The 13,778-nt window shown below is 35.2% G+C and overlaps 2 protein-coding genes across 3 annotated transcripts; both read right to left on the bottom strand.

Annotated features, from left to right (window-relative positions):
• Window positions 1-775: 775 nt before the first annotated feature.
• Window positions 776-2,481, bottom strand: LOC109010487. Its single transcript, XM_018991343.2, has one exon. It carries the CDS (start codon window positions 1,530-1,532, stop codon window positions 1,026-1,028), a length of 507 nt encoding a protein of 168 aa, XP_018846888.1. The 5' UTR covers window positions 1,533-2,481; the 3' UTR covers window positions 776-1,025.
• Window positions 2,482-3,290: 809 nt separating this feature from the next.
• LOC109010490 (TVP38/TMEM64 family membrane protein slr0305-like) lies at window positions 3,291-11,932 on the bottom strand. 2 transcript variants are annotated; one of them, XM_018991349.2, is made up of 10 exons: window positions 11,556-11,659; window positions 11,370-11,446; window positions 10,670-10,731; window positions 8,638-8,692; window positions 8,267-8,365; window positions 7,859-7,945; window positions 6,107-6,223; window positions 4,794-4,886; window positions 4,154-4,184; window positions 3,291-3,748 (listed from the first exon to the last, which is right to left on the bottom strand). In XM_018991349.2, exons 2-10 carry the CDS (start codon window positions 11,382-11,384, stop codon window positions 3,564-3,566), a joined length of 744 nt encoding a protein of 247 aa, XP_018846894.1. In that variant the 5' UTR covers window positions 11,385-11,446; window positions 11,556-11,659; the 3' UTR covers window positions 3,291-3,563. The 2 variants fall into 2 exon arrangements, with proteins under 2 accessions (XP_018846894.1, XP_018846893.1); XM_018991348.2 differs by lacking the exon at window positions 11,370-11,446 and having other exon boundaries at window positions 11,556-11,932.
• Between the last annotated feature and the right edge of the window lie 1,846 nt (window positions 11,933-13,778).

Genomic DNA, 13,778 nt, shown 5'->3' with positions numbered 1-13,778 from the left:
TTTAATGATATATTATATTATGAATAATGATATACACACAACATTTTATATAATACATTACACAATAATATTATTTAAAACATAGTTGTATAAGGTATTGTGAAAAATATTATGTGTAAATTATTTTCTAGTAATAAAATATTATGTACAAGTGAAAATCACAATGCATCGAGTACAATTCATTCGTTAAAGAACAATCCTAAGGATCCTGCTCGGAGCTCCTGCTATTTTTTTTTATATAGTTTTTTTTCTTTAGTGATTAAGAAAATATTATTTAATAATATTGTGAATTTTCTTTTTTTTTTAAGTTTTTTTTAAATATCATTTTTTAACACTTTTAAATATTTTAAAAAAAAAAAATTTATAATATTATTAAGCAACATTTTCTTAATCACTAAATAAAAAAAAAAAAAAAACTAATAATAATAATAATGGAGCGGGAGCTCCCAGAGGGATCCGGATCCCTATCATTTTTCCTTCGTTAAAATATAAGCTCTGAAGACAGACTTTGATAGATTTTGGCTACAAACAGAGATGAACATATTCATCTGAGCATGCCAGACAGATCCCAAGTGAATTTACAAATACTTGGTTGCAACATTAATATTTTGTCCACCGCAACATGCAATATCTCATATGACGTACTATTAAATGTCTTGATTCAATTTGCAAGTTCCTTTTTTTATGATGCTAGTTTCTCCATTTTCTCGACCTCCAAGAGAGAGAGAGAGAGAGAGAGAGAGAGAGGAAAAAAACATCTATACCTTTTGAGATTAAACTGGTAAGAAAACCAGATCCAACAGCTGCACTATTTCATTCAGAGAACTACGTACTTTGGTACATACTACGGTATGACTGTAGCATCTGAGTTCCTCAAATACATTCATATTTCATAAAACAACCAAGCAAAAGAAGATCAAAAGAAAAGAGAGAGAGAGAGAGAGAGAGAGAACAAAGAAAACAAACTTTGCTGTCAATACCAACACAAATATTCAAACTAACATCAGTTGAATATTGTAGAATATTTAGCAAAAATCAGGCCTAGGTTTCTTGCGAACTGATATGCAGCCTCTCTGATGGTCCCTAAAGATTCTGATCTCAGAGTAGTTCCTAAGGTCCTCAAGACTAAGGTACTGTTGCTTGACCATTCTCAAGGAATCACCCCCAGTGTCATGAACCCAAACATATGGGTGGCATGTCTCGTCATAGTAATACAGCAAGCTCTTCATTCCTCCACCTCCCTTGCCGTTCTTACAAGGCATATGAGCCTTGTATATGCTCTTGCATTTCAGTCTCTTTGAAGACCCTGGCTTTAAAGTATGCACCTTTTTCAATATTGATCCCACCCTTATCTGCAACTCCACCGGCCTGTCACTTTGATTCCAGATCCTTGTGCCGAATCCTGAGCCTTGAGTGTGGTCGCGGCATCCATCGAAGCATGACCCGCCAAGTGGAAAAATGCAGAATCCTGGCATTTTTCCTCCGAGGGCCTTGAGGTTTCTGGCTAGCTTTAGCTTTGGAACAACATGCATTTCTGTGTTACATTCGTTGATTGCATTCTATATATATAAAGGTCTGCGCTCACAAAGTTCAGCGTTTAGTTCGTAACATAACCAATGGCTAAGATTTTTAAGTTGTGGTCCATCCAAGAGGCAGTCAAAGTGTTTGTGAGTCTGATGGAGTTAGGCTAGATATAAATGAAACATGGAGTTATACCATAGAAAATTTGGAATCTTGCTAGCCCTCTGCTCTAAGAAATTGGTAGGGTCCTCTAACCTCCACAGGGAGACAGCGAGAAAGGTATCATGTGTTGCCAAAAATTTATAAAGAAATGCCTGGGAATGACTTTTCTGCTCTTTCTTTTGGGTAGGAAAAAGCAATATCAGAAACCAATAGTAACCACTCCGCAATTCAAATGTTCATCATGATGAGGCACCATATGATGTTGCTTCACCTTTCATCATTAGTTTTGATTTTCTCCTGTGCAAGTTTCAAAGCAAACCACTTTTCCTACCCAGAAGCATTGCTCCCAAGCATTTAAGTGCTTATAAATTGGACCGCACCATCCACTTCCCAGTCGGTGTCACCAGGTTCACAATTAATTAGGGCCTACCCGGATGGTGGTTGGTGTTGGTTGATAATAGACATATAGCCAGATATCTTGACCTAGCTAAGCATGCAATCTTGTGACACAGAAAACGGTAAAGGTATCGGGTCAGAAAAAATGTCCACCAGTTTGTGCTTTTTGTTAGCCAAAAACACAGAGTACCTCCAATATCATAGCTACTTTCAAATACATATTCATTGCCTCCCTATTGTTTGTCAAAAGTAATAGTCAAGAACTACCAAAACAAATAACGACTTCTATACTCCAAATATTACATTTTCCTGCTGTAAACCCTGCAATCCTCCTCCTTGACCAGGAAAAGGTAAATTGATAACTGTTGGAAAATCTATGAAAAAGTGAGACTGCATTTGAATGTTGAGCTGAACTTTAACTGAATTGAATTCTTTATGAATAGTAGTGAGTTGAGTAGTAGAGAGATATGTGAAACTCATCTAAACTGAGTTTAAAGTATATTTGGATGTTAAAATGAATTTAGTACTTTTTATAGAAAATTGAAAAAGATTGTAAGTCCCACATAAAAAAAATTATAAATCTCAGGTGTAAGAAGATTTTGAGTTGAAATGAGTTTAATAATTTGATAGTTGAATATTTAGATGTTAGACTCAGCTTAAAATTAAACTGAACTCAACTGAACTTAGCTGAATTCAATAACCAAACGCAGCCTAATTATGCAAAGACTCCGTATTATCCGTCCAACATTTGATGTAAAAGACTTCAACAAAAATGAGTATCGTATTGTCCGGACTACATCTAGAACACAGGCATGATATAAAACAGAAACTTGCTGAAATTTAAAGTTTTAAGCTGCAGATTCAAGTTCATGCTTACCTGTTAATGGTCCAGAACAGTCAAAAGTCTGTACTAATAATGTGACGCAAAATCACATGGGCACCCGGTATTCAACAAGGATAATGTCTAGCCTCTCCGATTAAGGACAACCATCATGTTGTTTGCTCGATCTTACTATCTTTCTAATGAGAATTTTAACTTCTATCTTGATCATTTATACATAACAAGTAATAGCTGCTTACTCCTTTCTTTCAAGTGGGCAGACCAGTCCGTGCTGTATTTACATATGCACAGTTTTGCTAGTGCTATAAGAGTACTTTGAAAAGTAGAGAACGAGAATTAAAAAGTTTGTCAAAACAGAGCCAACACCAAATTACAACAATGTGAAAAGCAATAATTTATTCATCCTTTACTCTTTATTTTTCCAGTTATTTTTTTTTCTTATTTTGGTTTTTTACTTGCTTTCCAGTTCAAGACATGAGCTACACTTTCTTTCTAAAACCAGCCATTCCTGTCCAAAACTTAAGTGCTAAAATAAGGGACTGTACAGATCAAACAGCATCACAAGAATCAAATGCTGAAAATCTAATAACTGAAAATGGCCGTTAAAGGAAGGTAAGGGAAGAATTTACATAGACCATTTATTTCATTTTTCATGGTTGACTTCAGAAGGGTCTATCTTGATTATGAGAGGTTGGTTGAGATCCACAGCTGGTTCAGCCACAACGGGCAGCTGAGGGGATGCTAAAATGCCATCAAGATCCTCATTTTCAGCCAAAGCCTTTTCCAAAGCAGCCTTGGCAACTTTGGTAACACAAATAATCAAAACCGCTGCAGACAAGCAAAAAGATAAGACAATGTAGGAAAAGGTCAAATTTGAAATTCTTTTTTCCTTTTGAAAACATAAATAGCAAAAGGACCTATGATATCCTGTCATGTACACGTGGCACTAGCATTGCAGTTCGTATTTCTCAGCTAAGGCTCTTGAAACCCTCTTTCCTCAAGTGTCATTGTCACTAGAAAAACATGCTGATGATTTTCTTTCAAATTGTTACATGTACTACTTGACAAGTATGAAGGGGAAGCTTACTCAGTCTTTTTTCTTTTTCATGAGCAAGCTTTTTCATCGACAAGATGCAAGTAAGAAGGCAAACAACATTTTCAAGTGACAAATGCCCAGTAAAAAGGGTGCCTCTGGCGTGTGCAGAGGCATGTGTTTTAATGATTGCAACTTACCAGATACTGATAGGCCCAATATGACAAATGCCTGCATCCATAGTATAAAGGATGAACATCAATTTGAGGAGGTGATAAAAAAGGAGATAAAAACAACACGATGGGGTCCTAAACCTCATTTTGGGATTGTTTGGGAAGTTAGATGAGATGATCTCAAAACTTCTCATAATTTCCTTCCCAAACATCACTCAAACACAAAAACACTTTTTAATTTCAAACATTCAACTTTTTCATTTAATAATTACAACTTTTCCAAACTTCCAAACAAAACACAAAACAATACAACTTTTTCAAATTTCAAAACAAATATTATATTCAATGTTTTAACTTTATAATATTTTTATTCAACTTTTTCTCTCTCATTTCCCAAAACCTAATAAAACATCTTAACTCAGACCATTTCACTATTATTTAAAAAATTCTCATCTCATCTCATTACCCAAACATGCCTTAATCTTATCTAGAATCTGCCTTCCAATACTTTCCAAAATCCAAAGCACATTATGAACGTATACCTTGGGTCACCCGTAGGGCATCAGACGGTTTATATTCTAGTTTACACAACCATGTGATGGGTTGGCTGATTTGAAAAGAAAAGAAAAGAAAATCTTAACAGAGAAAAATATGGCAAGGCTCTTACCCAACGAGTCTTTGAAAACTCATTCCATCCATGTGTCACATCAGAAAGATCCTTGAGAGTTGTTCCAACATAAACTAATGTAAGCGTTATTGGCTGTAACAGAAACCATCTTAAAAGCATCAAAAACCATTTACACTCAAAATACACTTCAATATCAGGACATTCAAAGAGTCCCCCCTCTCTCTCCTTCATGTGTTTAAATACACCTGTCTCATTTTTTTTAAATCTTAGACAACTGCTTATTTTTTCATTAATGTACAGACCAGCCAAAAACTGTGATTCAATAACAAAATCTTCATCGATGCAGATGATGGTATACATGAACAAAACAATTGTAATAAATTTCATCATCAATTCTTTATAACTAAGCTTTTTTTTATAAAAAGTCAATTTCTTCATTTTAAATAGATAGGTCAAATACTTTATAACTAAGCATAAGAAAGTAATAGCCGTTTAAGACGTACAAAACTTGCTCATCATGATCACTTAGTTGATTAACACATGTTGAGTCCATGAACCCATGAAACATATTCATGCATGTGCATGCGCCCCACCTCCAGTACATATTCATTAATCATCCCTACATCGTGATCAATAGTTTATTAATATTTAAAGTAAATGTTAGAATGATGAGTCAGACAACATATCATAATAAGAAAAGAAAACAGATAGGGTGCCTTTTTATCACTCTCTCTTAATTGGCGTTTCAGACATGTATTGAGAAAAAGGATGAGAACACTTGCTGTATATTTCTCTACTTATCACTGCAGATTTATTTTTATATATTCCAAATAATTTGATATTAAATTCTTTTTATTCCCACGAGTGGTTTGGTGAATTGGATTGGTTATGTTTTTTGATGGCACTAGGTGTCCAAGAACAGCGTCTTGACTAATCTCAGGGTGCATAGGCCCTCGGCAAGGAGTTTTCTGCAAATGCACCTCGGGTAATTCAAGGAAAAAATCCTCCAGTCCGATGGCCCCTAGAAATTGTTTGCACCCAAGAGGATTCAAACCTTAGACCTTGGAGGGAGCATACCACCAAGACCAAAGCCTTTACCACTTGAGCCAACCGGCCCAACCCCTAGGGGTTGGAATGGTTATGTGAAAATCTGAAGGCATAAGTACACCAGAATGAGTACACGTGGGTAATTTGATCATTATATGTTAGACTAAAAAAATGACAAACAGTAAAAGGATACACTTTATACTAATGATTTCTGATAACCATCAAGCAATGTTAACGCATAAAGACCATGGGTATTAGAATCATCTGAAAAGTGAGAAGTAATTGTTCGAGTGCAAAGAAGATACCATCATTCCTAACCAGGAAGCCAGCATGTATTCCCCTAATGAAACAGGAGTCACAGACAGGAGGTAGTTCAACATGTTAAATGGCAGCAAGGGAACAAGCCGAAGCAGAAAAACAATCTGTGGAGTGAGAAAAGAAGATTAAGAACACACAGCGAGCATTTATAACAAGGTGCGAAACAAGAGTAGCAACTCTGGAAATGAGTTATCTAGGGGGAAAAATACTCTGCAAGTGAGTTAAGCCAAAGTTTCTTATAAATATCACTCTCCAAGCAAAGAGTGCAATGTTAGTCATCAAATTATATACCATACCTTCTCACAGTAACAATGAGGATTGACGCATCCTTTTCAATTTAAATAAGGATAGTATGAATGTATAGCAACAAAAGGATAAAGTACAGATTTGAGTTATATGATATCGATTGGTGCAAGTGTTCCAGACAAAGGCTCGATTTTAATAAAGCAGAGATGAATTGATTCATAATTTTATTATGTAAAATAATTTATGCACACATGCGCACAGACAAAGTAAAAGTTGACACACTTACTAACAGGCATTCACGTCATTTATCATACACACCCACAGCTAGAGTGAGAAGAAGGAGAAGGAAATAGAGAAACCACCCCCCAATAAATGTAAAAGATGCATGCGCACAACAAAGAATGATTGCATTAAATTTTTCACTAACTAAGCTTCCATTTGGATGCTAAGGGTATCTCAGATCATTTGAGAATAGCTGTGAATAGTGAGTTAAGATGTTTTGTATGAGTGTGGGTCCCATTGAGATGTGTTTAAATGTATGAAGTAAATTGAGATATGTTTAACTTCTACAAGAAGTTGAAAGAGTGGTGGGTCCCATCAATGATTGGTTTGTTTTTGTAGTGATGGAATAATTATTTTATTTATCTGTTTTGCTAATAAATAACAAATATTATGAGATACTTTTCAGATGACAGTGATGAGTCCCACAGGGAATTGTTATTTAGAAAATAATATGGATCCCACAGTTACTTTTCATATGGATGGGTCCTGCAACCTTACACGCTCCAACATATGGATTACTTTTCATACAGATTACATATATAAGATATATTAAAAAAAAAATTGTTTCAATAAAATGACGTCGTTTTGACTTAGGTTAGATTTTAAACTTAACCTCCCCCCTCCCTCCCTCCCTCCCCCAGCCCCAGGTATCCCTCCCTACTAGGGGGGCTGCCTGCCTGCCTGGGAGGTGCGGGTAGCACCCCTAGTAGAGAGGTATTAGTTGCAGTACAGTTGAAAGGTATAATCATGTGTCTAAACAATCAGCATTCAGAATTTGGAAAACATGCCTCTAAAACCAGCAGATTCCTTTGGAACGAATAACATGCTTATAGTGTAGCAATCTCTATCAATGTGCAGGTAAAGAATATAATTGCACAGTTCTAGGTGATTTCACTCTATCTAATCTTATCATCTTGTACAAATATTCAACCATGAGATCTCCTGAGGCAAGTTGGTTCCATGTTAAACAAGTACGAAATGCAGTGATGAATGATTTGTGAGATTAAAATTAAATAAAGATCTATGAATACACTAATCAAAACATGAGGAAGAATAGTATAAGTAAAAATCAACTCTTTTTTATCAGTAAACAAGATTTTATTGAAGATAATAATAATAGGCACACCCCAAGTTCATGGGACATATAAAAGAGCGTCACCTATGCATAATTATCTGGTGATACAAGAAAGAAGTAAATAAACTTTACAAACCTTAAATCCAGATCTGTGGATTGCAATCCCAACTGACTGGAACCGTGGATAATCCTTCAACTTGGAAACCACAAACGATTTCCCAATCTGCACAGGAATCAAGATAAACTTAAATAACACTAAATACCAACCCAAACAAGGAATAAAACACCACAAGAGAAAATTTTGTAGATTAGAGGAAGGAAACATGCGAAAACAGTTGACAAGATTTTTAACAGTTTAACTTAAATTGTAGTCCTTTTTGTTTCTGGGCACCAGAATTAGATATCACATATTGGAAATACCGTTGCCAAACAAAGAATGAGATACCTATGCACAACCTACCATCAGTGGAACTGATCTTTTTTACAAGTCAGTGGAACTGAAATATCAGGAGGTATACAACACCATAACAGTTCAGAGACTTACTGTTCTGCCAAGAATGAATGCAGCCCCAGCACCAACAGTAGCACCAATAGAGTCGGCTACAAAGCCTACAGGCAGCCCAAAAAGATAACCACCACCAAGCTAGAACATGGAGAACAATGTCAGATAAGGCTGCACTTGAATTTCTTTTTCCTTTTATTTTTGTTGGGGAAAGGCAGGGAGGGAGGGAAGGGGGATGTTATCTCAAATAACGCATTTCAGCATAAGTACCCAACAAAAATGAACAGAAAAGGGCACAGTACTGAAAATGAAAATTATTATGAGAGACATCAGCATTGTATATCTCCAAATTGCAATCATACAAAGGGGATGAACGGGTTTACTAAAGCATTGCAATTGCACATAATGCTTACAGTTAATACAGATGCTGGAACTGCCAAGATTGTAAGAGGAATGTAGGCAACAGCCCTGCAGATTAGATCACCAAGTTACTGCTTAAGTAAGAAATTGATCATGCCTATATATTTTCCTGATCGACAAAAAGTCAGAGAAATAAAGAATGATCTGCATAGAAGTACACATTTTACCCTTTCAAAATATCAATACCATACAGGGAACTCAACAATATGATTTACTTCCTGCCCTTTACAGTAAATAATTCAAATAACACAGATTCAAAGCTATTTCATTGAGTCTTGAGAAATCGAGAAGAAAGCTCCAACGATCAAAGAAATAAATGAGAAACTACTTATATCCAGTCCATATAAGCCATCAATTCCCAAAGCTATTGAACTAAGAACGAAACTTGTTTGCCCTCAGACTTGCCCAATGAGATTAACACATGAGATTGGTACTATTCTCCAAAGATCCAGTCAATCAAGAAAAAATTGAGTAAAGGAAATAGGAGTGATTCAAGATCTTGCAACTGGTTACTCACAAAATTCTGATTAAGAGAAACAAAGAGTAATTAGGTTTTCTTCACAAGTTAATCTCAAGTCCTTTGAAGTTTGAACATGCCTAACCAAATGGATAGGGCTGTAAATGAATCAGTCTGTTCAATAGCCTGCTCAGTTAAACTCGTATTGAACTCGACTCGTGAAAAAAAAAGCTCGTTCGTGAAAGCAGATACCCGCTCGAATTATAAATAACACATACCCGACAAAACTCGACTTGATTCGGTTAAGGCTCGTTAAGGCTCGCTCGTTTATGCTCAAGTCGACTCGTTAGCTAGACTCAATTAAAACTCATTCATATATTGATAAATATATACATACACCTATGTATACACACACACACATATTATGTAATAACTAATAATATAAGTATACCACTTTTATAATTAAATATATAATATGTAATCTAGTTACTTATGTCTATATAGCGAATATACTTCATAAGTATATTTTATAATTTGTATAATAATTAGTCGATAAAATTTAATAATTCCATATACTAATATCTGGAAACCATATATGAAATAGATATATGCTATCATATTAAGTGTATGTATTAATAATATATGTAGACATATAATATATTGTTGTTTTGGATAAATATCAACTAGTTAGATATTAATTATTTATAAATTTTTTAAAATTTTATAATTCAATAGAGGTTCTACTTGTTAGTTGTATAAATTAAATATTATATTATATTATTTATTTATTTAATTTATTAATTATTAAATCTTATTAATAAATAAATAAATAAATAGTCCGAGCTCAAGCTAGAGTTTGGCTCAATCTCAAGCTCGAGTATTTTGAATCGAGCCGAGCTCGGCAAGCCAAAGACCGGCTCGGCTCAGCTTGATTACAGCCCTACAAATAGATAAATGAAGATTAAATTCAAGAAAGTTCAAAATCTGGAAAGCTCGAGGGTAGCATAAATTTCTACATTTCCAACATAACAAAATTAGCACATTGGCTCAAGTTAGGCCCATTCAAAAATCTAATTGTGAAATTTTAAATTATAGGTGGTTGGCTTCAGTTTGGAAGTTTTTGTCCCATGATAGTGTATGTGACCTAGCAAGTAGAATTCAAAATGCATTACTATCAATTATGCATTTGCAAACAGGCCTATGGATTGTAGGAGAGCCTTTCCAGAGTTTCATAAGTTTCATAAGGGTAAGTGGGTTGTATTAAGCACATCAACTATCTTTTGGCTATCAAATTAGACTGCCAAACTGTCCACGCAAATAAACTCCAGCCCATCATTAAATGAATTTCTTAAACCACCCTTCTAAGTTCTAACACACACCATCTATGACAGGGATTTTGGCTTAAAGTATTCCCACCAAAGCGATGATTGCAATAAAACTTTTATTTGCAGTTACATCACAGGTAAAAATCTTATTCCTGAACACAGGAGTTAAAAATCAAGACTACACTTGTTTGACTGGATATAAATTGTAAATCAGTACCAACAAGAAAGTAGCGATCAACTTACAGCACAAGGGGACCCCAAGGTCCAAGATCCTGCTCAACCCATAATAAGAAGTCCTTCAGAATCTGCACAAAGCATATGCTATGATAAATACGAAACACAGAACTTTTAAAATAAACTTCATATAACGTTTTCCAAGGACGACATCTGCAACATAACCCTCTTGTGGAAGCTACAAACTAGAAGAACTAGTTAAAATTGAATGCTGCCGTTGCGGGAGATAAATGATTAAACAATAGCTAAGCATCCTATATCTTGGGAAGCTAAGTAATAATAAATTTAGGAACTGAAACTAATACTAGAATATGAACCAGGCTCCTGGAGTGGCTCAAGCTGGTATATTACTATCTCTCGTTTTAATAACGGGAGAGTGAACTATTTTCAATTAAAAAGATCGAACTGTGTTCGGCATTACATTTAAATTTTAAAGCGCAAATTATGCACCATAAAATTTGGTTCTCTTTTCCTTCTTTCTGATCTAAATTTACTATGCAGTGACCATAAAAAAAAAGACTGGTGCCATAAATGCGTCAGCGGCAGAAACATAAGCTCAAATTACAAACCAATTCTGGAAAACTGCTTATAAAACCAGATTCCCGTAATTGATCTGAAACTCGAACATATTCTAACCCAGTCCAAAAATAATAACAATAATAAACGCACACATATTTATACTTTATAGAATCAAAACGAGAGAACATACAACCAGCTCAAACATCCCTCACAGATGTCACGCTCAACAAAATGAAACGAAAGAGACCAATCAGCAATTCACCATATCTGACACAAACAGAAAAGAAAAAACTCAAAAAACCCACGAAGCATCCAAAAAAACAGATAACCAACCAAAAAGCGAAAACAACACCAACCCGGATGGAAAAAACCTGACCTTCTCGACGGGGAGAGTGAAGCAAGCGGTAACGACGGCAGCAACAAGGAGGAGAAGGAGGACGATCCTAAGGGCGGAGCCCCACGTAAAGGCCATGAAAATCCTGCGACGCCAAGGCCTGCACTCCTCGTCGTCGTCGTTGTAGTCGGAGATAGGTTGCTTCAAGGACAAGCGAGCCCTCAATCCCCCAAAATCTGCCAGATTGGTTTCGTAGTATTCTTTGGGGTATTGGCAGCAAACAAATTAAAATGCACGGTCGATGATTTTATTTTTGCTAGAGTACAATCAACTACCCTTCCTGCTAATCTCCCACTCTTTGCGTATCAGTCTATCCATCCGCCTGCGTCCGCGAGCGTGTGCGGGGTCAGACCCACTTTACTAACTAAGGCTTCGTTTGGAACCATAATTTCTCTCAACTCATCGTTACAACTTTTTCAAATTCTAACACAAAATATAATAAACAATTCAACTTTTTCAAATTCTAAAATAATAATAATAATAATAAATAATATTCTAACAATATTTTATTATCTCAACTCAACTCACTTCAACATCCAAACGCAACCTAAATATATGAAAACTTTTGCCATTGAAGATCACAGTATTTTTCCTTTAGATTTTATAATATTTAATATTGTTTTAAAAATTATCTTAAATGTGTATAATGTTAATATTATCTATCTATATATATCTTAAATTTTATAGAATCAAATAAGGTTAATGTGTTTTACAAGTTTTTTTTAAATAAAATGGGAACTAGGGGCGACCAACATAATAATTCTTTTTAGACGTGACCATTAGGGGGGTGCTACCCCGCCCCCTGCATGGGCGGGGGAGATGTTTTTCTCCCCGTCTCCCGCCCTTGGAGTGCGAGGGCAGGGTACCCTATCTCGGATAACGGGATGCGAGTGGGGGGGTTAATTCGTCCGCCCCCTACTAGGCTTTTGGCCCAGAAACAGCTTTTGGGTCATTTTGGACCTATAAAATTAGAAGTTAAAAAAAATTAAAAAACTTAATTAAAAAGAAATTACATAAATAAAAATAATATATAAATGATACAAATTTAATAATTTAAAGCAAATAAAGTATTGCTACAGATTTCAAGTCTACTACATAATAAACTAATAATAATAACTAAACTATTACAAAAATAAAATTGAAAGGCTAAATAATGACAAAATTACAAACATAAAAGTGTCTAAGAGACATTGTATCAACATTACAAATCATTAGATACATAATACGTACAAATGATTCAAATTTCAAATTTCAAATTTCAAATTTCAATATTCTAAGAATCTAAAGATAGAGTTGTTTGAGTCTTTGACTGTGACATTTGGGCGGCCCGGACAGGTAGTCTTTTGAGGCTTGAACATATATTCATATTGCACTCATGTGTTGATACAACAATGAATACTAAAATTAATACCGATGAAATCAAAATAAATATAAATAAATCAAAATAATAAAATAAAAACACAAATTATCAGATGGTCCAGATCCAGACTAATCACCACCATTTTCATCGGTTTTCTTAAAATCTAAAACATTCGAAACATAAATATCATTTCTCATCGTTCAACTCTGTGTGCATATCAATGTCTCTACAGTTGTAGGAAACGATGAAGTACGGTAAGGATCCAATATGCGCCATCCGGTACTAAAGGCCAACTCCAAGGCAACAATGCTAATAGGGATGGCCAAAATACAGCAGGTCATCTCAGAAAGGATGAGATATTTCTTTAATGCCGCCTTCCACCATCGTAATATATTGAAACCATCATCATCTTGAGTAAGATCTCCTAACAAATAGTTGTCTAACTCCTAAATTATCCGTAGATAGACGGACTAGTGTGGGATTCTGTGCGAGGGTCTTAATCCACGCCAATCTACTCTTCTTTGTTGCCCCGGTGTCTGGAGGAGGCATTAGGGTATGTTTAGGTGTAGTAGATGCAGTATCACCATTAATACAATTTAGCCAGGGTATCTTGGGTCATATCACCAATAAGATCAACCCATGTCCGATCGTGTGCAAGTCCCAAACCATATAACATGTCTGAAATTTTAAGACGAATATCAGAATAACAACCACATATAACAAAATATTTAGTCTACTCAAATCTCCCTAATACTTGTCATATTTGACTCTCATGATCAATGTCATCCCCTCATCCTTAGATTGGAACTCCTACACATGTCGTCTAATTTTTCTTTCACCCTACA

The sequence above is a fragment of the Juglans regia genome, chromosome 7 (genome assembly GCF_001411555.2).
Source record: "Juglans regia cultivar Chandler chromosome 7, Walnut 2.0, whole genome shotgun sequence".
Taxonomy (NCBI): Eukaryota; Viridiplantae; Streptophyta; class Magnoliopsida; order Fagales; family Juglandaceae; genus Juglans; species Juglans regia.
The sequence above is the reverse complement of the archived record's forward strand: the minus strand, read 5'-3'. Positions and strand labels throughout refer to the sequence as shown.

What these genes read in the sequence shown, in the direction of transcription:
- LOC109010487 (XM_018991343.2), bottom strand. Translation starts at nt 1,532, where the DNA reads ATGCATGTTGTTCCAAAGCTAAAGCTAGCCAGAAACCTCAAGGCCCTC.
- LOC109010490 (XM_018991348.2), bottom strand. Translation starts at nt 11,651, where the DNA reads ATGGCCTTTACGTGGGGCTCCGCCCTTAGGATCGTCCTCCTTCTCCTC. An exon ending in TCACTCTCCCCGTCGAGAAG is followed by an intron (nt 10,732 to 11,555) that starts GTCAGGTTTTTT and finishes TGCTTTGTGCAG; the next exon opens with ATTCTGAAGGACTTCTTATT. An exon ending in TTCCAGCATCTGTATTAACT is followed by an intron (nt 8,366 to 8,637) that starts GTAAGCATTATG and finishes TCCATGTTCTAG; the next exon opens with CTTGGTGGTGGTTATCTTTT.